Genomic DNA, 25,676 nt, shown 5'->3' on the forward strand with positions numbered 1-25,676 from the left:
TTTTCTTCTTCCTATTTTGTTCTGTGCTTTTTTGTTGGTACGCTTTGTTTCGTTTTTTTTTTGTTAATATAAATGAATGTATAATGTTTTTTTGTTATTTTACACTTTTAGCTTTTGTTTGAGTAAATACACTTTAAAGTTTCTCTGTTTGTGTGTAAGGGTACGCTTATATTAGCCATTTGTCACTATCTACTTCTGTCTGTTTTCGAAAAAGTTAGTCAATCAGCATCTTGTATCGAATTGATGTGCTTTATTTGCTTTCATCTTCAATTTATTGTTCTTCTTTTATATCTTTCGCTTTTTTGTTAATGACATGATGATGTTTTACTTTACTACTTTCTAAATATTTGATACGCTTTGTTTACTATTGCTATCACATTATTGATTTTCTTTTTCACGATTTAGCTGTGATATTCATTATTTATTGAATTTTTCTTTTTTCTATTCTTCATGATATCATTCGATTAGTTGTTGTCGTTTTTTTATATTGTTTTCAACATTTATTACTATTAGGTTGTATGAAAAAGGGAAAGAATAATAACTTCTTTTAATTGTAGTGTATATGATTTTCACGGTTAGATATAAAGTAAAAAAAAAACTTTTGTAATAAATGTGCCTAATTTTCATAAAATCACAACATTCTCAACATGTATTTAGGAAATAATGAGATGAAGAGCAGTTAATATACAAAATTTCATTTCAAATCACAGAATAAAAGTAAAAAACTCAAATTGTGCCTGAAAAATTTTAAGACAATTAAAAACGGATTTTTATTTTAAAGAATAACCTCAAATAAACACATGTATCGAACAAGCTTCACTAGTAACAATGATAAATAGAGCTGATGCATAAAACTGAACGAAAAAAGTATTAATCTCTTATCAGGTCAATAAAAGGACATTAAAAAAGGCTGTTAAAGGGAGCTTCATGAAAGCATTCATACTAGCATAGTTTAAAGTCCCTAAAGTTCCTAACGCATTGATCTATCGCTCTTCGACTGACCCAGTGACTGCGAAAGCTGTAAAATCTACTGAAAAACTATCCTCCTCAAACTATAACGGCCTCAATAGAGCTTACCTAGCCGATCTTCCCGATCCAAACAACTGCCGATAGCAGCGATCGTTTGAATAATTTACTCTAAACAATAATCGCATTAACTGTAACGGAACGAGCTATCCCTCCTTCCCATTTTGCGGTGGTGCTGATGGTGGTGGTGTTGAGTAGGCATTACCCAAAGAATTTCGTGCTGCAAAATACAGCCGTAGCGTATCTGATTATTTTTATTGGATTTTGGGAAAGCAGCGATTAACATTTATATTAGCATCCTGTGTGAACATTAAAATCTCTTAGAGCTTGTAAAAATAAATTCATATTCCCACATGTTACGTACGTAGTGCGTTGCAAATAGAGCAGAGGAAGAAGAAGAAATAGAAGAACAAGAATAACAGTGCAAGCAAGAACAGTGCACACACATGAATTAGGAGCAAAATACGGAACCATCCACAAATCGCAACATCCCCCAATCGATAGACATCGCGACACACCTGCACACGCAGCGCCGGTACCGCTCAAGAACAAAACTCGGACCTGGGAGGTGCGATTAGTGTTATGGACAACCGGGAAACAGGGAAGAAATGGGTTAGATCACAGTCGGGAGAAAAGTGGAAACATGTTTAGTGTAAAATAAAGGCGGCTCAAGCTGGTGCCAGATGAGATGAGATCTGGCAAAGTGTTAAGAGCTCCAACCGAAAACATCCGAAAAGTCCCCCAAAATCTCAAACAGAGAACGATCTCCCTTCCACCAGCATAGACTCCCGAGATAGCGAGGAGTGCTAGCTGGAAGGCTTGAAAAGTGTACCCGTAGTAGCTATAGAAGCCGGATCCTTTGCCCAGCAGTGCCATCGACGGCAGCAACAGAAAACAACGAAACATAAAACTACTTGTATGGCACCCATATTTCCTTAAACATTGAGGTCCCATTGAGGTTTGTTTTGACTAGAAAGACCAAATTTAAAGCATATTTAAACATTACAACAAAATATGCCAAATCGTCTGTAACATGTCTGTCAAGCCAAAAGGATTTACAGGATTTTCGATGATATTATTGACATGTTCAGCGAGTTGTTGATTCGGTCGAGCCTACAATTAACTCTTTCAGCGAGATATTGAATTGTTCGGATGTATCTGTTGAAGCTCTTATCAGTAAACAAGCATCTCTTAGACGTCATCCAACATTTACGTAACGATAAAATTGCAAATGTTATAAGAAATCCCTCCCCCCCCCCTTAAATTATGAAATAGATTGAGCTCCCCAATCCCCCTTCCATGGCTGATATTACTGAACAAAATGAGATGTTTTGTGATATTTTTTCTTTTATAAACTTTATTGTGATCATTCACACTATTTGAAATGAAACAAGATACAATTTTATTCTATTTTACAGAAGGAAAAGTTGTCCTATACAGAAGCCAAATTTAAAAAAAAAAATCTGATAATCGGATCCTTAGCACCGTTTGCCATTTTCTTTCATCATCATCATTGGATGCGTATTTCATCCAGCCATCTTCCTGGTCCTTCAATAATATGCTTATTTTTCCAGAAATGTTTCTTTGGGTTTAGATATTCAGCCATCTTCCCAAACTCGATCGAGTTCAGGAACGATCGTAGCGATTGTAAAAATGACAAAAATTGGTGGTTTTCTTAGAATTTTTTTAAAACATTTTGCCATACTGTAAGTGTAACTGAGCAGGATACTCATTAAAAAAAAAAAACAAAGCAACCGGTGTTTCTAGGCATCTGCAACTATCGTTTCTCTTCGATCAAATTTGGGAAAGTGGGTGATTGTATCATCACCAAATTGGTTATTCTATTTCACATAACATGTGATGCTTAACATGTTGCGCATATCTTACAAGTTAAGAACAAAATTGATACTGTTTGCAGGAGTTTCGGTTGCATTTTCTATGTAAGTATCCATAACACTACAACCAATGATCAAATTTGACAAATCAAGGGCTAACTGCTTTAACTCTTGAACTCTGCTTTGAAGGAATTGAATAGGTATTCCAATCTCGTGCTATTTGCTTCGATTCGCGTGTGTGTCGCTATCCTCATTAGGAAAACCGAACATTACATCGTGGGAAACCCTGCATCATACGAGAGGAAAGATGACGGGCGGAGTGTGCATCCTTCTTCTCTCTCCTTCCGCTACCTTTGCGGGATGCTGCGACCAATCGAAACGCTACTAGCGTGAACCAAAATACCAGGCGTCGTAACAGGAGATCATCCAAATCAGGAGGTAGCTCTATCGATCCACACTCTCGCCATGTCTCGCTCTCCCTAGTGTGAGAAGATCCAAAGCTCCTCTCTCTTATTGATCGCTTATCACAAGCTCTTATCATAGGAGAGGAAAGATAACGGGCGGAGTGAGTATCCTTTCTCTCTCTCCTTCCGCTACCTTTGCGGGATGCTGCGACCAATCAAAACGCGACTAGCGCGGACCAAAATACCAGGCGTCGTAACAGGAGATCATCCAAATCAGGAGGTAGCTCTATCGATCCACACTCTCGCCATGTCTCGCTCTCCCTAGTGTGAGAAGATCCAAAGCTCCTCTCCCTTATTGATCGCTTATCACAAGCTCTTATCATAGGAGAGGAAAGATGACGGGCGGAGTGTGCATCCTTCTTCTCTCTCCTTCCGCTACCTTTGCGGGATGCTGCGACCAATCAAAACGCGACTAGCGCGGACCAAAATACCAGGCGTCGTAACAGGAGATCATCCAAATCAGGAGGTAGCTCTATCGATCCACACTCTCGCCATGTCTCGCTCTCCCTAGTGTGAGAAGATCCAAAGCTCCTCTCCCTTATTGATCGCTTATCACAAGCTCTTATCATAGGAGAGGAAAGATGACGGGCGGAGCGAGTATCCTTTCTCTCTCTCCTTCCGCTACCTTTGCGGGATGCTGCGACCAATCGAAACGCTACTAGCGCTGACCAAAATACCAGGCATCGTTACAGGAGATCATCCAAATCAGGAGGTAGCTCTGTCGATCCACACTCTCGCCATGTCTCGCTCTCCCTAGTGTGAGAAGATCCAAAGCTCCTCTCTCTTATTGGTCGCTTATCACAAGCTCTTATCATAGGAGAGGAAAGATGACGGGCGGAGTGTGCATCCTTCTTCTCTCTCCTTCCGCTAGCTTTGCGGGATGCTGCGACCAATCGAAACGCTACTAGCGTGAACCAAAATACCAAGCATCGTAACAGGAGATCATCCAAATCAGGAGGTAGCTCTATCGATCCACTCTCTCACTACGTCTCGCTCTCGCTAGTGTGAGAAGATCTAACGTTCCTCTCTCTTATTGGGCGCTTATCACATGCTCTTATCATACGAGAGGAAAAAGGACGAGGAGAGTGTGCATCCTTTCTCTCTCTCTCTCCTTCCGCTACCTTTGCGGGATGCTGCGACCAATCGAAACGCTACTAGCGTGAACCAAAATACCAGGCATCGTAGCAGGAGATCATCCAAATCAGGAGGTAGCTCTATCGATCCACACTCTCACGATGTCTCGCTCTCGCTAGTGTGAGAAGATCCATAGCTCCTCTCTCTTATTGGTCACAAGCTCTTATCATACCAACGGATAGAGAGCGAGCAAAGTGACTGATTACATAGTGTTGCTAGATTTTTAAGTTACAGGGTTTCTCACGATTGTTTGGCTGTCGCCCAGAAAAAAAGAAGAAAGAAAAACGCTACGCTTGTTAGATTTTTTAATATTTTTTTGTTGTTTAATTTTTCATTTCTCTTTTTATTTCTAATTTTCAAAGATGTTTACATTTTTCTAGTTTTGCCTGTTGTCTGTTGTAGCGATATTTTTGTTTGTTTGTTTGTTTGTTGGTTTTGCTTTGTTTCCTCCATCCGCACCCATTCGCCTTTGTTATCTTCCTCTCCTCGTTCTGGTTTTGTTTTGTTTTCCTCGCTTCTTCCTTATTTTATGTCGTTAAGCTTCACTCTCCCTTTCCACCCAAGATCACCGCGGCTCAGTTGTGGATCAATTTTCATTTTTTTTTGTTGTCGTGGATTCGATTTATTCCTTTTGCTCAACAGTAGCTGTATGGAAACAACACTACGCACCACCACCTTGGTTGGTATTGTTTAAATTTCGTTTATCAACTGCTTGCAATGGCTCGCTAGGTCTAGGTGAAGCGATCTAGACGTAACAAACGTGTAGCATTTCTGTTTCTGTTTCGGTGTGTGTCAGTTCTTCTTAGATAGTTTTATTTTCCCACTCACTGTTCAGTTCAGTTTTTGCCGTGCTGAAGCCGTGCTCCTATTGTATGTGCTTGTTTGTCTGAGTGTGCGCGAAAAAGGGGAAATGAGAGTATAGCCTTAAGACATTCAAAAAGTAAATTAAAGTTTCTCGCAACGGAAAGCGATGACCGTTACAGTGTGTGATGCACTTGTGCGCATTGACAGACCAGACGCAAGCAAGACCATAACGAAAGTGTAAGTAGTGCAAGCAGATAAGCTCCGTCAACAGGTAGGTCGCTGTGGGTCGCCTGTCTCTCTAGTGTTAAACAATAGTGTTTTGCATCGCAAAGGCAGTCAAGCTAAATTCAACGTACGAGTACGTATGCGGTGTGTCTATTCCTATAGGGGAATGTGTTTACTTATCGCTTAAATAGGTAGGCAGAAGACTAAAACGTAAATAATGCTCTAGAAAGGTGTATGTTTGTGTGTACAGTAGCCGTTTGATCAGCCGAATTGATCACACTGTTCGTCACCACTTTCTCTCGTCAAACCACTTTCTAAACCGATGGCTGTTAGAGCTGTGTTGCTTTATAAGTTTTTGTTCATGTTTTTTTTTGTTCATTTGCTTCTTATAATGCATTATTTTTCTCTTTTTGCTTGTCTTCCGCATTCTTTGAGCACTTCTTTTTCCTATTGATTTCATCATGTTCTGAACTGATAACGCACACTAATTGGAAATAACGCACCCTCTATAACGCAAATTACGTATGTACTTTTCTTTCTTTTTGTTTTTACTCACATATTTCTTACTCTGTCTCTTTCTCTGTTTCTGAATACACTCGCAAAGGATGTTTTCTACGCAGCGTTTTAACCTTCTTTTTTTGTTCTGCTTTTTAATAACTATTTAACTGTGTGTGTGTTGTTTCACTTTTATGTTCTGGGTTTTGTTGTTCATTTTTTCCTTTCCTTTTTTACATTTGTTGTGTGTTACTGTTTTAATCGGATTTTTTGTTGTTGTTTTTAAATCAACACCTTGTTCTTCCATGTTCGAATTGTGCATCTTTTTGCGGTCCAAACAAACAAACAGAAACACGTCAGATTTCACACACAAAACAACCGACACCATCCGTATCAGAGAATGAGGAGTAAGCGAATGCCCGGGAAGGCCATCACAGTTCAAAAGCTTCCACTCTTTCGTTCTCTTCGGTATTCCTCTTTCTTTTCAGTTTTTTTTTATCCTTGATTTTCTGTTTGTGGGTTTGTTTTTGTTTGTTCCTTTCCTTTATCAACTGTTTAACTGTTTCCTTTGTCGCTTTATCGCTCTCTTTTTTGCTCGTAACATTTCTTTTCGCTTTCACTTATCATCTGTTTGCAATTCGATTATTACGTACTTCTTAATTCTTACAAGCAATAAGCGAAAACTTAATTAATTCATTTTTACTCTTTCATTCTTTCGTTCTTTTCTGGATACCTCCTCCTCTGGCTTTCTTGGTCTCGTAATCATTATTCAAATACTAAGTTAATATGTTTGTATGTGTGTGTGTGTTGTATATTAAAGATTTGCGGCCATTTTTCTTTTTATGGTTTTTTTTTATTTTTCTCCCATTTTTTAACACTTTCGGCATGTGTGTGTGTGTGTGGTTTGGGAAAAAGAAATTGAATGTTGCTAGTGAAGGGATGTATGCGATGAGGTTGCGTTAATGTTTTTCGGTAGCGTTTATTACTTTACATATTAGTTTAAACTTACTGTTCCTTCGCTTTGCAGTTCTTAACTTAACTTTTTGCGTTTACTTTTCACACCTTTCGAACAAAGAAAGAAGACAGAGAAAGATATCGAGAGAGAGAGAGATAGAGAGAGAAATAGAGAGAGAGAGAGAAAGAGAGAGAAAAAGAGATAAAGTGAGAGAAAAAAGAGCAAGAGAGAGAAAAAAAAGAAAGAGAGAGAGAGAGCTTTTAACACACATTTGATGGAGATGTTTAGTGTTATAAACCTGTTAGTACTGTCTGTTGTCTGTTTTTTTTCTTTTATTTTCTTTTATTTATTTATTTTTCTTCTCTTTGATGTTCATTGTTGTGTTTTCACACACTGTTTAAAAGTGGAAAATGAAATGTAAATTACAGTTTCTCTCTCTCTCTCTCTCTCTCTCTCTCTCTCTCTCTCTTTCTATCTCTCTCCCTCTCTTTCTTTGTCTCTTTCTCGCTCTTTCTCTCCCTTTCTTTCTCTCTCTCTCTCTCTCTCTCTCTCTCTCTTTCTCTCTGTCTCTCCTACTTCTACTTCTTTCCCTTTGAGTGACGGACGTTAGGACTCTTGTTGGCTTGTTTGCCTGTGGCTAGTGTGTGTGTCTGTCGTCTGTTTCATGTGCAAGTGAATGGGAAAGTGGGTGAATAAATGCAATGACACCGCACTTCATCTTCAAAACTTTAAATATTTGCAAAATTCATACTACTACTGCATACTACTACTTCACGCCTTTATACAGTGTTGAGTTAATAAGTTGCGAATGTTCTTGTGGGTAAGTGAAGGACGTTTCGGTTTCGTGACTGTGGAGCTTGATAAATCGGGTATAGAAAGAATAGAATCGAGCGCGTACTCAACCACAAGGGATGGTTCGATCGAGGTTCACGTCCGATCCCTTGCATAATACTGAGTGTGTTTGTGTGTGTGTATTGGAGTGTGATTGAGACAAAAAAAAGGAATGAAAACCCCCTCTCAAAACATAATGCAACTTTCCAGCGAACTTTCCCTGCCTGTTCTCTATACACGTGGCATTGGCAGCAGGTATAGTAAGCAGCACAATACATTAGGGAGCTGTATCAATACGTATGGCAGCATGCTTTTAGACTCTACGCGTGTAGTACGCAAATAGCAAGTGACAGAGTGTTTGTTGAACTGTTTAGTTGTGTTAGTAGTAGCTCGGAGGAGCCTTATTATCGTAGATACAGATTCTTTTTCATTGCCCGTTGGCGGTTTTCCGCAGGTTTTGCACGCGATCGTGATACAGTTGACGATCTTCTGTGCGATCTGCTCGCCATTCACGAGTAGAGACCACCCTTGCGGTGGTGCCCCCCCATTGTGGGCCCAATATGGAATGAGTGCGTTCGCTTGTTCATCACACGTAGTTTGCAATGAAGAAGTGTTTGTGCAAAGCAGCAACAAATGGTCCACCATCAATGTTGTAAAAACGGGTAAGAACTGCTCGTAACCATCCACTCCACTCTCCCTCTCTCTCGCCAGGTGCTGGTGGCCACAGCTCCGAGATTCAGCCCCAGCCCATTCTGCTTAAAGTAGTTAATTTATCTATGTATATGAATATATGAGTTAAGTAAGTGTAAGTAGGTATCATCGCTTCCGACCGTTCCGCGAGGATCGCACACAAAGCGAAAGCTCTACTGCCCCGCTTTGGCTGTTTTGCTTCCATCGTGATCCTTCCCCTCCTCATCAGCCGTGAGTCGGTGTGTTTGGGGCGGGCGGCCAAAAAAGTAAAGATTTTAAATCTATTTCGTTAAAGGCTATGTAAAAAGGAAACGGCACTACCAAAAACTAGCAAACGAGTTATCCACTATTACTATTATTATCAATTAAAATGTGTGTGTGTGTGTGTGTGTGTGTGTTTGTTGTCTTTTCTTGTTCTATGATACAATTGTTTCTTTTCCATTCTTCATTCACTTTCCTTAACACATCTTTTTTCCCATTCGTTCGCACTTTCACACACACACACACACAAGCGGGCGCACGCAAATAAAAGTCTATCGCAAGCGTATCTTTTCGTAACTAATTTTTAATAATAGTATAAATTCGAAAAAAGACAACAGTAACAACTCTCTGCACTGATGTGTGTGGGGGAGGGAAAATGGGATGGGAGGGGGTATTATCGTGAGTAATTATGAGAATAATGATTTTATCCTTTCTTTTAGGGATCGTTATATTACTTTAAATGTGTTAATTTGCATGTGCAAGTTTCGTGTTTTTTTGTTGTTGTTGTTTAAATATAAATATCTTATTTACAGCAAATAGTTGGGACAAATTGAAACAGAAAAGGTGAAAACATAACCGCTCTAAATGGCTTATCCATACCCTTTATCGTACCATTTTCTCTCTTTCTTTTTAAGCTTGATAACTTGATTTGAACTCACATTACGCTATTACACACTAAAACCTGTAAACCGAAGTTACTTTTCGCGACTTTTGCGTTTTGAAGGAATTAAAATTTACTTTTTGCATAGTAAAATAAAGGGAACGTACTTTTTTTCTAAAACCATTCCATCCATTTAACTGGGACTGTTGTCGCAAAAAAGCACCCACGATAAGGGCGCCTTGCGGGGGGGAGAGAAAATGCATCCAAGGACCAGGCAGGATCGATAGGAAGCTTTAATTTGTTTTTCAGATTCCCTCCTCGTCAGTCAACGTGTTTTAGTAACTTTCCTCACTGGTGTGGAGTACATCATCGCAACACCACGCGCCCTTCAAATGATGCCCTGCCTCATATGCTGCCGCATCTCAATGTGGCTGGGTTTAATAGGTTTTGTACTTTTTACAACTGATTTCTCGCGCCCCGCATTTGCTGCTGCGAGAGCGACGCCCTCGCTAGACAAAACAACGCAAACGCGATCGTTGAGGCGCTTGCTCTAGTTGCTCTTCTTCGCCTTTCGTCTCAGTTCGACAGATACTTCAAACAAAACCGAATCCCTCTCCACTCTCGCTCCCGGAAACTTGTAACTCAAAGCTCACATTCAAACGTTTTCAAACTTTTGTAACCTTTTTCTTTCCTTTCTCTCGGATTGTGTTTTGTTTTTTTACCCCGTTAAATGGAATTGGTTTTGCGAAAGGTGAATGAAACAAACTCTATGTACAACATACCTTGTTGGATGTTTTTTTTTAAACGCCTCTTTCGCCCTCTTTTCTCGTGCATCGCTGTGCAATCGAGGGTACACGCGCGCTGGTGTCCCTGGTTTTCAGTGTTTGCTGGATGTGTGGTTTTGCTTTTCCTGGTTTTTTCTTCACCGTTTAACGTTTTTCCTTTCGCTTTTGTTTGTGTATGCGTGTATATGCGTGTGAGAGTGTTTAATGTCAGTCTTTTACGGTTCTGGATGCTTTCTTCAAGTTTATTAAACTTTTTTCTTTTTCTTCTTCTTCTTCTTTTTCTTCTTCTGTATGTGTAGTACTCACACACACTCCCCGCTTCAGATTCATCCGCCCTTATCGCCTACGTGCTGGGATCGTGAGTATTTTGGAAGATAACGTAACGGGCGTTAACGTGTGTGTTTGTTGTGTGTGGTAATGTTTGCTTTCTTTTGCTGTTTCCCTTTTAGCGTACCGTTTTAGGCAAACACGACTGTCTTTCGATTCGACTTTCTCGTACTTTTACGCTTTCTTTTCTTTAATCGATTTCGAATCTTCAATTTGTTAGATCGCTCTACACTACCGCGCACTTATGAAGGTTGGAATTTGTTTTTTGGTTAGTACATTTTGTGTGTGTGTGTGTTGTTGTCGTGTTTTTTTATATAAATAAATGAGCAGAATTGGGGCCACTACTATTTTGCCTCTACTAGTCGCTAGTACCTCTAAACCTCTAAATTACTACTATCGCATAAACCCCCCGGCGCCGGACTACTGATTTTGTCGTATGGATTTTCCTCTCCTTCACGTTTCAATTGCGGGCCTATATAATAATTAGCATTATTTACACTACTACCTGCATGAAGAATGTTTGTTTGCTTGTTTGTAAGTGTGTTTGTGTGTTTGTTATTTGGAAATTTGTCTACTCGAGCAAAAAGATGTAACGTTTTTCTTTCTTTCTTTTTCTTCTGTATGTGACTAGGCTTATATGGTGGCTATTTGCTAGTGTAACTACCTATGATTAAATCCTATCTGTATGTATATTTATATATATGTATAATTATATGCTGCTGCTGCTGCTGCTGCTGCTTCTGTGGTGCAAGGAGAAAACACCTTGCGTACTGTCATTTCGCTTCCGTGCTTCCCCCGGTGCTGTCCAAACGTAGTTCTTTTGCCCTCCCCGTTTGGAGCCCTTACGACGAATGAAGCCCCAACGACGCAAAAAGGAATTCTAGCCGTACGGCTATCGCTCACTCTCCCTGTCACTGTGACAGAATTAGTTTTGGAATTGACTTTTGTGTGTGTGTATGTGTGGATCTTTTCAGTAGTTTGGTTAGTTTTGTTCCTATAGGTTAACGGGTATACGGTACGCGTGGCCCTTCCTTCGACACTTGCATTGCGGATTTGGGGACACCGCTTTACTGAACTGCAACACGTACATAGCCCGTGCAGTCGATGGGCTTCTCGATGATGGGACATGGTGAGAGAAAGATCTGCAAAAAAAAACATGGAAACGAAGTGCTGACAACGAAAGAAAAAAAAAAATAAAAATAAAAATAAATAAAATATCAAACAGAGAAGCGATTAACTAAATACAAAGATCAAATAATGTATAAACCAATGTTGTAATGTTTTTTTTCATACAAAAAGATACTATTTATTCTATACTGTCTGTTCAATAAATATGAATTTAAAGGAGACGTGGATGGTACTTAACGTTTAAAGGAAAATCTACTATTTCAAAAAACCGGTTCATTGTTTTTGTGCTGTAAGCAAAAGAAAGCAAAACAGATGATTCCAATTTGTTCCAATTTGATTTGCCTAACAAAGAAAGAACTAATAAATTCAAAAATTAATAAAAGCGGATCACTTTCCTTGAAAGAGAATGAAGAGAATGACTCTTCGTTTCACCCTGAATTAACGCGTATCCTCTCTTCACAAATGTTTCATTTCATACTACCGTGCAGTCTTTCCACTTAATTTCAAACGTTATTACTGAGATTCTGTAATCTTTTTTAAAAGTTTTCACAAAAAAAAATCAAACGCCAATGGCAAATTTAACAATATAAAAATATTCTCAACCAAACCGCCGTCACTGCTGGGATGCGTGTAGGAAAGTAATTTTGTTTTTCCTAACTGTTTACATCCGCCTTACTTCTAATGCCCCGTTTTGCATATTGCAACCAATTTCTAAGTTCCTTTGTCTTTTTGTTTTGTTTCGCGCTGCACTTTTTTCCTGTTTATCGCGGACGGAAATCACAACTGCGCGTTTAGGTGTGAATTTATTTTGTATTACATTTGGATACAAAACTAAATAAAACAAAATAAAGCCCCGTCCCGTTTTCACTGCGCACGTTCGAGGGGCATAAAATTAACTAAACAGAAATCATTGTCGAAGAAAGCATGGCAGTTTTAAATGATTAGGTGTTTTTTAACCAGAGTATATGGGTTTGTCGCCGGACAGTCTGATTCATTTTACTGTTCCTTCATGTTCCATGTTTTGGTATAGTGTTAATCAGACTCAACAAGCAGAGAGTGTTTAATAGTGTGTTTCCCCCTACCCGCAAAAGAAATCGCGTGAAATCAACGGAACGGAAATCAATCAAACAACCTCCCCTAGAGCACTTATTAGAGTAAACTGTTGACCTGTGTGTGTTTCCTCTTAGAAGTAATATTTCTACAGTACGATCTCCCAGCGCTTCTAAACACTGGTTTGCGAAACAAAAAGGAAACTCAAACCCAAACTCCCCTATTTGTGGAGGTGTGGGATGTTTTTCCTCGCCGTAACGCTAACAAACTAAATTATTCCTTTTCAATACCCACTAAGGAAACTAAACGAAGCGAAACGCACACACATACACACGCTCTATGTACATATATAGTTAAGGATTTTCCACCCGCTTGCCCCATCCCATCATCGAGTCGCCCATTTGCTGCAATCACCGTGGTTTGTACGTGCGCACCCTTCCTTTCCCTTCCTTTCTGTTAATCTATTTTACAAGAAACTGCTTCAAACGGACAACCGGCTCTAAAAACTCTCATTATCATCCTCTCCCGTGTCGATCGGCTTCAGGACAAGCATGTCGAACTCTTTCGGATCGCCGCTGGCACTGTTGCGCCGGGACGAGCGCAGGCGCGGTTTGCGCGGGCGCTGATCGCGCGATCGGCTCGGCCCACCACCCAACAGCCGGCCAGCAGCACTGGACGGTTCACGCACCGCGCGCTGCTGACCGGCGGCGGTGGCAGTAGCGATCCGGAATTCCTGATTGCTTTCCGATTCGCTTTCCGCGCGGTGATAGAAATTGCCCGCCTCAAAGTCGGCCGCCGTACAGGTGACGGCGGATTCGATCGAGTGGTACGAATCGTGCCGCACGTTCGGCCGGCCCGACGGACCACTGCCATTGCTGCTGCTGGCACCCGCCGGCCCACCGGCACCGGACGACGCGCCGGCCCCTTTGAGCAGCAGGAAGCTGAAATCGTTCCACTTGTCGTTCAGGTTCGCTAGCTTTTGGTTAAAGTTTTGGGCCAGCGAGGTGCCGAGTGCCATCTTCAGTCGGCCGGTCGATCCGGTCGGGCCGGCCACCGTCCTGTGGTGGCCAGCGCCTCCTCCGGACGGTCGCTTCGGTGTCGTTGGTGGTGTGATGATCGATAGCGAAGAGGAGGTGGAGAGCCGGTTCAGCTTTTTGGTCGTATCGTTGCCGCTGCTGTTGGTGCTGTTCAGCAGGTGGTGCGTGTGGATGCGCGAACTGCTGGCGAGCGGCGAGGCAGATCGTGGCATCGAGGCGACCGGTTGATAGGCGGCAGCGGCGGCGGAAGGGCCAGGAGAGTACGAGCTGCCAGCGCCCGCAGAAGTGGAAGGATAGTGAGTGGGGTAGCAGAGTGTGTAGTTGGGCTGTGGGGTGGTGCCGGCCGGCACGGCACCGCCACCGTTGTTGCTGTCAGAAGGGTAAAGTATACCACCGTCGCCACCAGCCGCGGCGTCACTGTTGAGCACGACGAGTGCCGGATAGGACAGGCTCGTCGTCGCTGCAGGATGTCGTTGCTGCTGCTGTTGCTGCTGCTGCTGGGGCACGTGTCTTAATCAATCCCGGTAGATGTAGCTGCAGTTCTTGGGGCTCTCCTGCGGGCTGGGACTGCTGGATGGGGGCGCAGGGCTAGAGCTACTGTTGGACATGACGGGGGAAGATCCGGAGCTGGAATGGTGTGGACTGTCGGAACGATGTTGTGTTACTGCGAAAGTGCAAAACGAGTGTGTACAATTAGCATACAGCAATTTTAGTGGAATGGCAGGGGAGACTAAGCTCTCAACCGTGTGCGCAACAACTTACCCATACCATGCCGGGGCGGCTGCCTTTTCATACGGCCGAGACTTCTATTACGAGTGTTTGAGTTAAGGACCTATGTAGAAATGCTATTTTTTAATTATACTTTCACTACCCTTCGGCGGATCGGCGGTGGTACGCTTTTTAACCGACCGTCGCCCGATCGCGACCAGTGCGAGATTGAATATTTACCATATTTTGATTGATCAGTCCCTGGCTGGTCTCAGCCGCCCCGTTTCCGTCTCAAAGATATACCTGCAAACACAAGGCGAAAGGGCGCACATTAGCACATGCCGTTCACGAGGCATTGTATGGGGCACAAATCGTGTAGGAATCACACTGTTTGTGTGTATTTTTCCTATTTAGAATTCGGTGGAGGAAAGGATCATTTTTAAAATAAATTTCGTCCAACAGGGAAACAGAGCTGTGACTAAAGCGAATTTTTTGCACGAGCAAGAGAGTAAGTGTAAAACTGGACGGATGATACAAGCAAACACAAACACATAGAGAGTAAGAGAAAGAGGGAGAGAGAGAAAGAGACAGAGAAAAAGCGTACACAGAAAACGATAATGATAGCGATTGCTTAAACGAGTCCGTGGAATAAACATTCGATGATGCGAGGAGCAGGGTGTGACATGGGTGATTGATGCTGATGAAGTTGCTGCAGAAGAGGAACTGCTAATGAAGGCGAAATGTATTTTACGAGAAAGCAAAGCACATTTCATCGATGACATTCCGTTACGGTTATATATTGCGATCATAGGTTATAAATCTCGGGGGTAACATATGTTGTACAAAAGCGAAATTGCTTCTGATGGGAATTTCATATGATTAATGATTTAATTTAAATTGAAAAAAGTTTTTAACATGTAAAAGTTAGCTTTAAACATGTGACATATTAAACATGAACAAGTGCGGAAGCAAAATTGTGTGAATTTTTGTGGTTGTGTTTGTAAAACAGTTTGCCAATTTTGAGAGCATGCAGAAAAAAATTAACATTTAAAGAAATTCAACTAAAAAAACGAATAACTTTTAAGTCCCACTCGAGAGAAGCCAAGCAACGATCGACAACAGGCAGGGCTACACAATTCTTATTTAATGATTTTCTCCACTTATAAAGCATATGGAGCACACACGCAAAAAATAGGGCCCCCCGTCCCGTTTCATCAACACAAAATTAACGGCAGCGCCCTTTCGACCGAGTACAGCAAACATACAAGAAAGGGGGCGTTCGGGACGAAACGAAATACTTAATAATCAACAGCACAACACAATTAAAACCATACAACTTTTTTTTTTTTTTTGGAAAGCGATGAAGAAAATTCGATTACGAACACCCTCCAGTCGTGGTTTTCAATCAATGCTTATTAAGAGTTTAAGGGCACAATAAAACAATGAGGGAACAGAGGACGTTATTTCTCGTTTTGTTTTGTAAAATGTACAAAATGCATATGGGAGGAAAAAAAGGAAAAAAACGAACAAATTGTGAGAACGAACAAATGGACACAGAGAGCATGAAATTGAATGAAAACTGTGGGATCGGTGGAGATGGGAAAGCGCTTTGATGAATTAATTTGGAAACGGCTGAGTAGTGGGTCAAAGGAAGGCTTTGTTGGAAGGAACCAATACAACAACGAAAAAACAACAACACGGACAACGGAACAAATGCGCACTACTGCACAACAGTGCAGCGCTGCCAAACGAAAGAGGTCACCGTAATCCGTGATACTCCCAACACACAGTTGCTGGGAAACACGTTTCTTGTGAGATTGAGATTGTGTGTATGTGTAGTTCGTATCTGTGTGACGGGTGGGGCAAGACAAGTAGTGTTATTAAATGTGATACTATTTTTTTTGTTTTTTGGTTTAGTTTGAAGGAAGTAAGAGATAAAAACAACACAATACTGGGGACCGCTTGGGAACACTTTGGCCGGGACCTACTTTTTTGACACTTCTGGTCGTTGAAAATCCGTCACCGCGACGATAATTATCACCCTGTTGGAACAATGGTTGGCGAAGGGAAAGCGGAAAAAACCAGGGAAAAGAGAAAAAAGAAAGAAGAGAGAGTTTCAGTGAGTGAGTTAGAGATAGAGAAAAGAGAGAGAGAGAGGGAGAGAGCGAGCGCGAAAATGAAGGTTGAGACGGAGAGAAAAAGAGAGATAAAGGGGGGAATGTAAATTGGTGAATAGTTTCAACATATTCACCCTCTCTACCAAGGTCGCAGATTTGTACGATTGTATGGTTCGTGATGTGTTTGACTACTGTGTGTGTGTGTGTTTGCTGATTATTTTTTCTCTGTTCTTTTCCTAACATCTTTTCTTATCATATTCTTATGCTTCTCCTTTTCAGTGTGTTATTATGCTCTTGCATGATGTGAAATGATGTCCCCTGCGAGCAGTTTTTTGTTGTTGTTAGCAAACAAACTGTCCAACTAAAAGTACGCAGCCAGTGCGAACAGCCAAGGCGATCTGATGCGCAAGCTGCACGTGTAGCCGCGCAAGCCGCGAGCAAAAGCTGGTACACGTTGGTGCGCATACGCGCAAGCAGTTGCGCGATAAGCTTCCCGGCATTGTTTGCTTGCTTAGATACGTTGGTTTTTTTTTTATTTTTCATTCAAATGCTAGTTGCGCTTTTGCACCGAAAAAATCTCGAAAATGGAAAATGGAAACCGAAAGGATCGAAACAAGGGAAATTTTAACATGAAACTCTCTTCGGATACGGATCCGGTGGGATTAATGAAAGGGGCATAACATGTTTCGTTGGACGTCTATCATCCTCTCAGGCCGCAGGGACAACCAACGCCCTGGCAACGTACCTGGTGTGATCGCAGTGTACCGAAGTTGTCACGGCCTCGGTAATTGTCGCGTGCATTGTTGTAGTTGTCCGGCTGGAACTGCAAGAAACGGAAAGGGAGCGCGTGTTTTAGTAGAGTACGCAACCATTTTCAACACGCACGGCACGACCCGACATCCTTACCTGGAACAACGTTTCCGAGTTGACGCCATGGTGATGGCCCATCGGTTTTCTTAGCGTATTTTTTGGCGAATGTTGCATCTTATTCTGACTAGACGGCTGAGGTAATAGTACAGGCTCGGCGTATGTCACCTCTTCGACCTGTGGAAGTAGCTTCGGTTCGGCTTGTATCCTGAAAAAAAAACACACCCAGCAAAGCAAGCTCATAAGTCCCATTTCCGATCCGTGCGTACTGTTTCATCCACCACCGCCGCTACTAACCGATTGACATTCTGGCGCTGTTCGAAGTATTCGTACTCGGTGTCGGGATAGGGCAGATTGTCGTCCTCATCCTTGTGACACCGGCGGCCACAGAAGTAGCCGGTAATGAAACCGACCAGCAGGGCAAAGATGGCCCCCGCCAGGACGGCCATCACGAGCGTCTCGACCGTGTACTGGGCGTTAATCAGGTCGGGCGTAATCTGCGGACCCTTGTCGTTGTAGTTTTCCGAGTTGAACTGAATCTTATCGGCCGGCTGATCTCGGAACGGACGTTGCGGATCGTACTCGAGGTCTGTGCAAGTGGGAAGGGGTACAAATTGTTAGTGGTTTCGTGCTCGCATAATGGCATAAATTGTGACAGATTGATAACGATTACTGCTGGTATTTAGATATAATATAAGCCAGCGAACAGTTTGGTGGTTATTAATAATGGTTTTTACTCATTAAGTCATTCAGATTACACAATAAACAAATCACAACTGGATAAAGCTTCCTTTATTACAGAGTTGCGATAAAAAAGAGAATGAGGTCAGTTTAACAGAGAGTACGGTGTCAAAATTTGCATTTCATGAAAAGAAATTTGAGATTCATTTTTATAAAATGGTAAATTGATTCGTATAATTAACAGTCGCCAGTGTTGCAAAATGTCATTGTCAATGTCATCAGGGTCACGTACTCAATTGTGATAATCAGAGGTACATACATACATTTTTGCTACCATCGCTTGGCCGGTCACTATGTTATGACTTTTTTTAATTTGATCAATTTTGCAAAATGTCACTGACATTATCATTACAAATTCCGGCTGAAACAAGATCATGTCAGCGTCACGAGCTCTGCTGTGATGATCAGAGGTGAGACTCAAACAGTTCCTGCGACCATCACATGCTTGATGACATTGAGTGCAACGAACTCTTGGTCAGTCACTTGGTCGCGACATTTTCAGTGAGTGATCATCGCGAAGGTCATGGTAGATATACGATGCCTGCGAGTGGCTACAAGAAAAATATAATCAGCATTTTTCCTCGCTCTGTTTGACCCAACAGATAATCAAACCAGACAGAGCGATAAAGCATGCTCATTTTGCTGCTTGGAATCACACGGTAAGTATATTGCAAGAATGTCGTGATTATCACCGACAGAAAATGTCGTGACTAAGTGAGTGACCAAGAGTTGGGTGCTAAACAAAATGTCACCAAGCCTGTGATTGACCCACAAACTGTTTAAATATCACCTCTTGAGATGACTCTCAGTTGTGTACGTGAGTTGATTTGAGCTTCGTTTCAGTCATGACTCATAAGTGTTGATGACTGAAACAGTGGCATATGGTAGCAATGAAAAAGCTCTTGATTATGCTTGCGCTGGCTTTAAACAAAGCTTGTTAGTCAGAGTATCGCCTTGGACTCAAGAATTCGCATGTCGCGTTCGGCATGTCATGACGCACTTTCATTGAGTATCAGCAATGAGCATCAAGCTACCACGGATATGTTCATTGTTTTCGTTGGAGAAAATCTCGTGATGCTCATGACATTTAGCAGCACTGCACATCGCTTTCATCCGACATGGCAGCAGCTTGTTCGAAGATACTCAAATTGCAGCAAACTGATGAAACGTAAAAATAATCAACAAAAATCATAGGAAATTTAAACAAACACAATAGTTTTCAAAGCAAAAACAAAACAACCCCTTCCTTCTGGGGGACCAACCACTGTGCCACTGCCACTCATCCAATTAAATGCATTGACTCAGGTGCAGTAAACCTTTTCCACCATCCTCACTCACCTCGGTATCCTTGCCGCTCGACCACGTTCGCATCCTTTGCCATCTTGCCCGACGGGCAGGCCGCATGATCGCCGGTGGCGACGCTCTGGTAGAACACGTTCTCTTCCGACCACCGGGGGGCACCGTGCGACCGGCACTTGCCCACAATCTTGTCCCACGCACAGTACGGATCCTGCAGCGCTACGCACTCACTGGAACGGGAGGGAGGGAGTTGTAAAAATTAATCGTTTTTAAGGTTGGACGTGAACACTAAGCGTCGCAAGTCCCAATGAATGGAAAGGCAAAACGGCAATCAAATCCGAATTAAACTCAAAGCCAGACACACACAGACACACACGGAAGAGATATATTTTTCACTTGCTGCTAGAAACCGTTTATCATCCACTCGCATAACCGATTGTTTTCACTAACAAGACTAGGCGGAGGGAAATAATATGTGTTTTAGTAGTTCTCTCTCCACTGACTGCTTGGTGCATGTGCCGAGGTAATTCTTTCCCCGCTGCTCATTACAACCAACCCGTCCCCATGTTCCGTGCGGCACATGGACACTTGTTTCTAGCGCAGAATAAACAACAAATCCTCCGCTCTCATGCATGTGTGTGTGTGTGTGTGTGTGTGCACACGCCAAAGGGATGCATTAATTACCTGCAGCTTGTTATCTTCTCACTACTGCAGCGGTGCAATTTGATCGCCAGCACGGTCGTATCGGTGACTATAATTAATTTCCCATCATCATAACTGCCGTCCTTCGGTGTGTCTGTGGGGGGGGGGGGGGAAACGAGGGTTGTGTGTACGAAGTCCGAGCACCAGGGGGGCAAAGGCACATCCGTTTTGTTTCAGTTTCATCGTTGGCGCGGAGGCATTGTTTTTTTATAGCCCCGGTGTTGTGTGTTTGTCCCGGTATAGGGGGTCGGTCGTCGGTTGAGGGTTGAGCAGTAAGTTGATTACAATCAGGCATTTGTTGTTCGTTTGATCGTTGTACCGTTGCCGCAGGACACACACGCGCAGCACGTGGTCGTCGTGTATTAATGTATGCGCAAGCATCGCGCGAGTGACAAGCAGCCACGAAACACAGCATGGAAAGAAATTAGAAAATGAAAACATAGATTAGTTAGTGTGCAAGTGCTATCATCTAAAACGGAATGTGTTGGGATGATGGGGGAAGAAAAACAAGGGTTAGATAATTTAATTTATGCTGTTTGCATAAAATAGAGGAGCTACTCTCTCTCAATTGCATTGCAGCTTTGCATATTAATGTTGAAAATAGTATTTTATTATAAAATCTCTTTAAACATCCCCTTTGATACAAGATACAAAACCCGGCACGATGCCAAGTTTTGCCCTTTCAATTAAAAGAGTTTTCCCCCCTTTTTATCATTTCTTGAGGGAGTAGTGAATGTGCCTTACTTCATTCCTCGTACTGCATATCCAACCGGTAGAATAAACACCGAAATTCTCATGCTTTCAAAACTTTTATAATGAGCACTAGTCGCAATCTTTTGCATCGCGCTGACTCAGCATACAAGCGTGAGCGCGCGCGCGCCTACATTCAGTTTCGCACGGAGGACACACCTACAAGACATACGAAACATCTTCACATAACATGTTTTCCGTGTACACAGCTATCCACATCCAGCACACTACCCACATCCCCGGTGTTTCGTTTCACAACTTTACTCCAATTACTGCCTAATTATGAGTTCGTTCAGCGGCACCCATAGGTCGTCGTCGTCGTCGTCATCGTGGCTTTTTTAGTTCAGGGCTGCTTTTCTTTCCTACATCCACGCCGAGCGAAGAAGCAGAGCGTGCGTCCTTTGACACACCTGACAGAAGAAACACACAACGAGATTGCTTGCTTGGAGGAGTGAAAATCCTCTACAGAGCATGTTCCTTTTTTGCCTTAGCACAACGCACAGCGGATTCTTTCTGTCAGGTAAACATCAATTAAATTATAAACTTCAGTTTCTGTTTGACCAGCCGTGTAAATTTGGGGCGTGGTGGGAAATGTGGCACTGCAGAGAGCTGATTGCAGGCTGAAACCGAGAAGGTACATGCGCTTTGTTTTATCAACTCGAGACGCTCGAGCCGAGTGACGATCATAAGCTAAACACTTCGACCGAAAGAAAGTGTACAAACTAGCGCCGGCGGCCTTATTAAATTCAGTGCGCCTCGTTTGGTAAAACATTAAGGCCTCAGAGCCCAAAGAGCGTAACTGAATTCGGTCCAAATAAAATAAATCTGATATTGATTGACCGAAATAAACACAATTTAAGCCACACCGTAGTGTGCACGTTGACTTTGCGTGTCCAATCAATCTTCTTGGCAGCGCTGAAAGACACAGCACAGCAAAGGATGGCGGCACGTACATATTGCAGCCCGCAAGAAACTGGATCTGCACGGCAAAAAAAAAAAAAAAAGAACCCGGAAGATCCTGACTCCTTTCCACTGCCAGGTACATTCGACCACAATTACGGGGACCGGTACACGAAAAATCGATAATGCCCCGAAAAGCCCAGCAGGACATCCAACACAGCGCGATGCTTCTTTTTTTTGTTTCTGTGTCAACTCCCAGAGCAGCAAATCAATGCGCGCCAACAAACCTGATGCGGATGTCCTCTCCATCTGGTGGTGGGTCCCCGTCACTGCGTCACTGTCAAATCGGTGGTCATCAGTGTGACGATGCCACGATGATCATTAGTATCCCGCTCTCTGTGTGTGTGTGTGTACGGGTGCGTGGAGAAGAAAGGAACCAATGGGGGTGGACGCCGGCTTTTCAACCCGGCGTCCCTGATTGTGATCTAAAATGCCGAACAACGCCCGCGTGCGGGCCCGGCTGTCAACGTATCGCATTTCTTCCTTATCGATTTCCACCAATTTGCTCGCTTCCCTTTTTTTCACTCCCCTTCAGCACCCCACACGGTGCTTTGGTTTATCTCGTGGCCGCCAACTTCGAGCGATCGATTGTTTCTCGATTTAATAAAACCCGTTTTTGGCATAAAAAGAAAGAAAGTCATGCCGCACCGCCGGACCCGGGCACTGGCTGGCTTGGCACCATCTTATCCTTCGGTGATTCCTTTTTTTTTTCTTGTTTTTGTTTCTTTTGATTGGACGGATTTCATCCGAACTGAATCCTTGCCCCTCCTGTCCGGATACCCCTTTCTTCCTTTTGTTTTGGGACGAATTTGAACGACTACGATAATCATTCCCCCTTTTCTATTTCCCATAGGAATCGTTGCCACTGCTTGAATGGCCGTACGAGTATAATCGGAACCGATGATGATGATGATGATGAGCACGGGCATGATGCAGACCACGCTCCTGTATGGGTGGGATATAGTTGGGCACAAGGGCAGGAGAATTTACCGGAAACAATTTTCCAATGTAGACGCCGCGCCCGGTTGCCATCTCCTTTTTGGGGGGGGGGGGGGGGGGGTTTATTTTTGGGTGAGTGACAAACGTGCAAAGCGAAACAAAACCAAAGTATGCCACGTTTCGTTTCAGACGGGTGCTCCACTATGGGGATGTATGTGTATGTGTGTGTGCCTGTGGTGTAGCACAAAACGCTTTGAACGCTTTGTGGAGCACAGTGGCCAGTTTTTGGGTCGCTCCGATAGGTGTGTTTTACCTCTGCGGGTGTATGTGTGTGTGTGTGTGTGTGGTGTTTGTGTCCATCAGCAAAACGGGTTGGGAAATGTCCAGTTTTATATTACTCTACACAATCCCAGAGCGGTTGCAGAGCAGTGGAATTTGCTTTGTGCCCTCATCAAACTGGATTGTGTTTCTCTATGTGTGTGTGTGTGTCGCTCTTTTGCTCGTTTGTGAATCGCTGCATGGGAAAATTTTCCTATGTTTCGACTTGAAATTGAATTAACATGGTGCAGAAGAGAGTCAGAGTCGGCGTCAGGGAAGTGTGCGCCAAAATTTGCGCACAGAAAACATTCAGTCAGGCTTTTTTTTTTTGTTGGTGAACGGTTTCCGTTTCCGAACCAAACTGACCTACTACTGCTGGTGGTATTTATTGTACTTTGCATCTCTTTTTTTCTTCTGGGCTCTTCCAGCCGATCGGATTCCAACCGCTTCAAAAGCTCACTCGTTCCTTTTTCGAGTGGGCAGTGCCGCGAACGTGTGCAAAAGGTTAGCACAGCGTGAAAATTTCAATTCAACTGAACACAAACAAACGCTGACACACACAGCTCTTCGCGTGGAAAAACAATTCTTCTCCGAAAAAGCCTCCTGCCGATTCGGTCGGGTAAAAAGGGCAAAGGAAAATAAATTGGAAAAATGCAAATAGGCTTCGCGCCGGGAGTTCGAGGAACGATCGCGCTGTTGTGTTTTGGTGCGCAGCGCTCGGTGAAACGCTTCGTCGTCCAATTCCAATTGGACGATGATGATTTTCAAACTGACCGACACCTGGACATACATACACACGCACCCTGCTGTTGTTGCGAGGTAGTAGCACCTCTTTTCAGTACGATCAAACACGGCCGCGGCTCTACGCGGCTAGGGCAAACTTTTTGTGTCCCTCTGTCAGGGCGGGATGCAATTGTAAGGAGGACTTGTGGAAGGGAGGAACTACGGCCACCCGTATCGTGCTTTATTCCTTACCGTACTGCGTTGTACGAACGATTTCCAGCGTCCGGATCGGTTCGTTCGTTTGAAGTGCATCGATTTCCTCGATCACCACCGACGTTACCTTCTTGTTCGAGTCGGCCGATTCGGCGTTAACCGTTTTGAGGATTTTCCCATGATCTGGAATGAACAAGAGTGGAACGTTACGAGTGAATGATTAAAGTTGTTTTTGATCAGAAAATTGTTGTTTCTTTGGCGCAAAAAAAAAACAATTCCGAATAAGTTAACTTACCTGTACCAACGAAGATAACGTCGTAGGTCTTGCCGCCGGGAGTCTTGATTTGTGGATCCACCGCAATCGCAGTAAATCGATACCTGTAAACCGATCATTAGATTTCCATTAATTAATGTATTTATTTGTAAATCTTTCACCTATCCCATGAGCTTTTTGGATAAGTGTAAGGAGCAAAAACTACGCCTTATATGTCATTATCCTATATCCAATAAGATATAGGGATATTCTAAGTAGAGTTTCTTGTAAATTACTTTTAGAATTAGATGAATTTTTGAACCAATAAGGGCCGTTTTTACAGTGTTTTCCAAGTCCGTTTCAAATGTAAACGTTTTTATTGAACGCGTGCAAAATGTTAATTCACATCAATCATTATGTTTCATTTCTATCATAATGATTTATGATTTCTTCAGCCTGATTTTCAACACGTCTTAAGCTAGATTGAGCTTAACAGTTATTTGTGATGTGTTGAAAAGCATGTGTAAAAACTAAAATTTTATTATGAAGCAAATACACCATCTGAGAGCTGTTGAAAAACATCTTGAACGCGGTAAATAATTATGTGCACATTCGATAGGGATAATCTGTCATTTCATTTCTATCACAATAATTGTTCATTTCTTCACCGATTTTCAACACTTCATCGCGTTGTTGCCATCGTTGTTTCACCGTGGCTTGAAACCGGATCGCATCACCCGTTGACAGTTGAGATATGTTGAAAATCATGCTTAAGAAATTACAAATTCTTATTATAGAAATGAAACGACAGATCGATGTGGAATAACATTTTGCACGCGGTGAAAAACAATGTTTACATTCGAAAGTGACTAGGAAAACCCTGCAACACGCGGACGGCATTGCGGACGATTGCTTTAAATTTGACGAACTCATATCAAACATTAGATTATAATTATTTGAATGACTCTGTATTTTTGTTAAATTCCGGTTCTTCCAATTACTGTTCACGTAACTAGATATGCCAAGCAAAAGCATCTAAAAATAACTTCTCCTAGCATAACATTTTCTAACCCGGCGGGCAAAACAGTTTGAATGATCAAATAGAAATTGCTTTGCATTTTTATGTTAAGCACGGACGGCCTCTGTAACAGTTTTGCATAAAATGTATATCCAATACATTACCCCCGGGTCCATAATGCTCGCCTGGCCCTTCCCTTTCCCTCTATTACGATGATGAAAGCGATAAACTTGGAGGTACGAGGAGTAAAGCGTCCAATTAAATCTAAACATCGGATCAGCTCACCGTACCTTTCGCCAGCAGCAAAAAGGTTTTATGTGGTTTAATCTATATCTACCTGCCATACCCCGTGGCCTCCTTTCTTTACCTCTTCCCCCCACCCAACTTTTCACCGAGCGGAAGCGCATTAATGCAAAACAC

The 25,676-nt window shown here is 42.6% G+C and overlaps 1 protein-coding gene and 1 long non-coding RNA gene across 5 annotated transcripts in view; one reads left to right on the forward strand and one right to left on the reverse strand.

The window, feature by feature from the left end:
* The first annotated feature begins 2,754 nt into the window (after window positions 1–2,754).
* LOC121596961 lies at window positions 2,755–17,386 on the forward strand. The gene is made up of 3 exons (XR_006005346.1): window positions 2,755–2,966; window positions 3,051–3,299; window positions 16,753–17,386. It is a non-coding gene; the product is annotated as an uncharacterized LOC121596961 (long non-coding RNA).
* Window positions 13,862–25,676, reverse strand: part of LOC121596958 (semaphorin-1A) — a 177,454-nt gene continuing 165,639 nt past the window's right edge. The window contains exons 11-21 of one of the 4 annotated variants that reach the window (XM_041922385.1): window positions 24,281–24,363; window positions 24,025–24,168; window positions 20,065–20,176; window positions 19,420–19,610; window positions 17,638–17,929; window positions 17,380–17,548; window positions 17,219–17,296; window positions 16,345–16,398; window positions 14,597–14,659; window positions 14,411–14,480; window positions 13,862–14,312 (exon numbers count right to left, since the gene is read on the reverse strand). In XM_041922385.1, the coding sequence (XP_041778319.1) occupies window positions 14,648–14,659; window positions 16,345–16,398; window positions 17,219–17,296; window positions 17,380–17,548; window positions 17,638–17,929; window positions 19,420–19,610; window positions 20,065–20,176; window positions 24,025–24,168; window positions 24,281–24,363 (1,135 nt within the window). In that variant the 3' untranslated portion in view covers window positions 13,862–14,312; window positions 14,411–14,480; window positions 14,597–14,647. Of the gene's footprint in view, window positions 14,313–14,410; window positions 14,494–14,596; window positions 14,660–16,344; window positions 16,399–17,218; window positions 17,297–17,379; window positions 17,549–17,637; window positions 17,930–19,419; window positions 19,611–20,064; window positions 20,177–24,024; window positions 24,169–24,280; window positions 24,364–25,676 lie in introns of all 4 variants that reach the window. The other 3 variants (XM_041922384.1, XM_041922387.1, XM_041922386.1) reach the window with 3 other exon arrangements.

This window comes from Anopheles merus, chromosome 3R, assembly GCF_017562075.2.
Source record: "Anopheles merus strain MAF chromosome 3R, AmerM5.1, whole genome shotgun sequence".
NCBI lineage: Eukaryota > Metazoa > Arthropoda > Insecta > Diptera > Culicidae > Anopheles > Anopheles merus.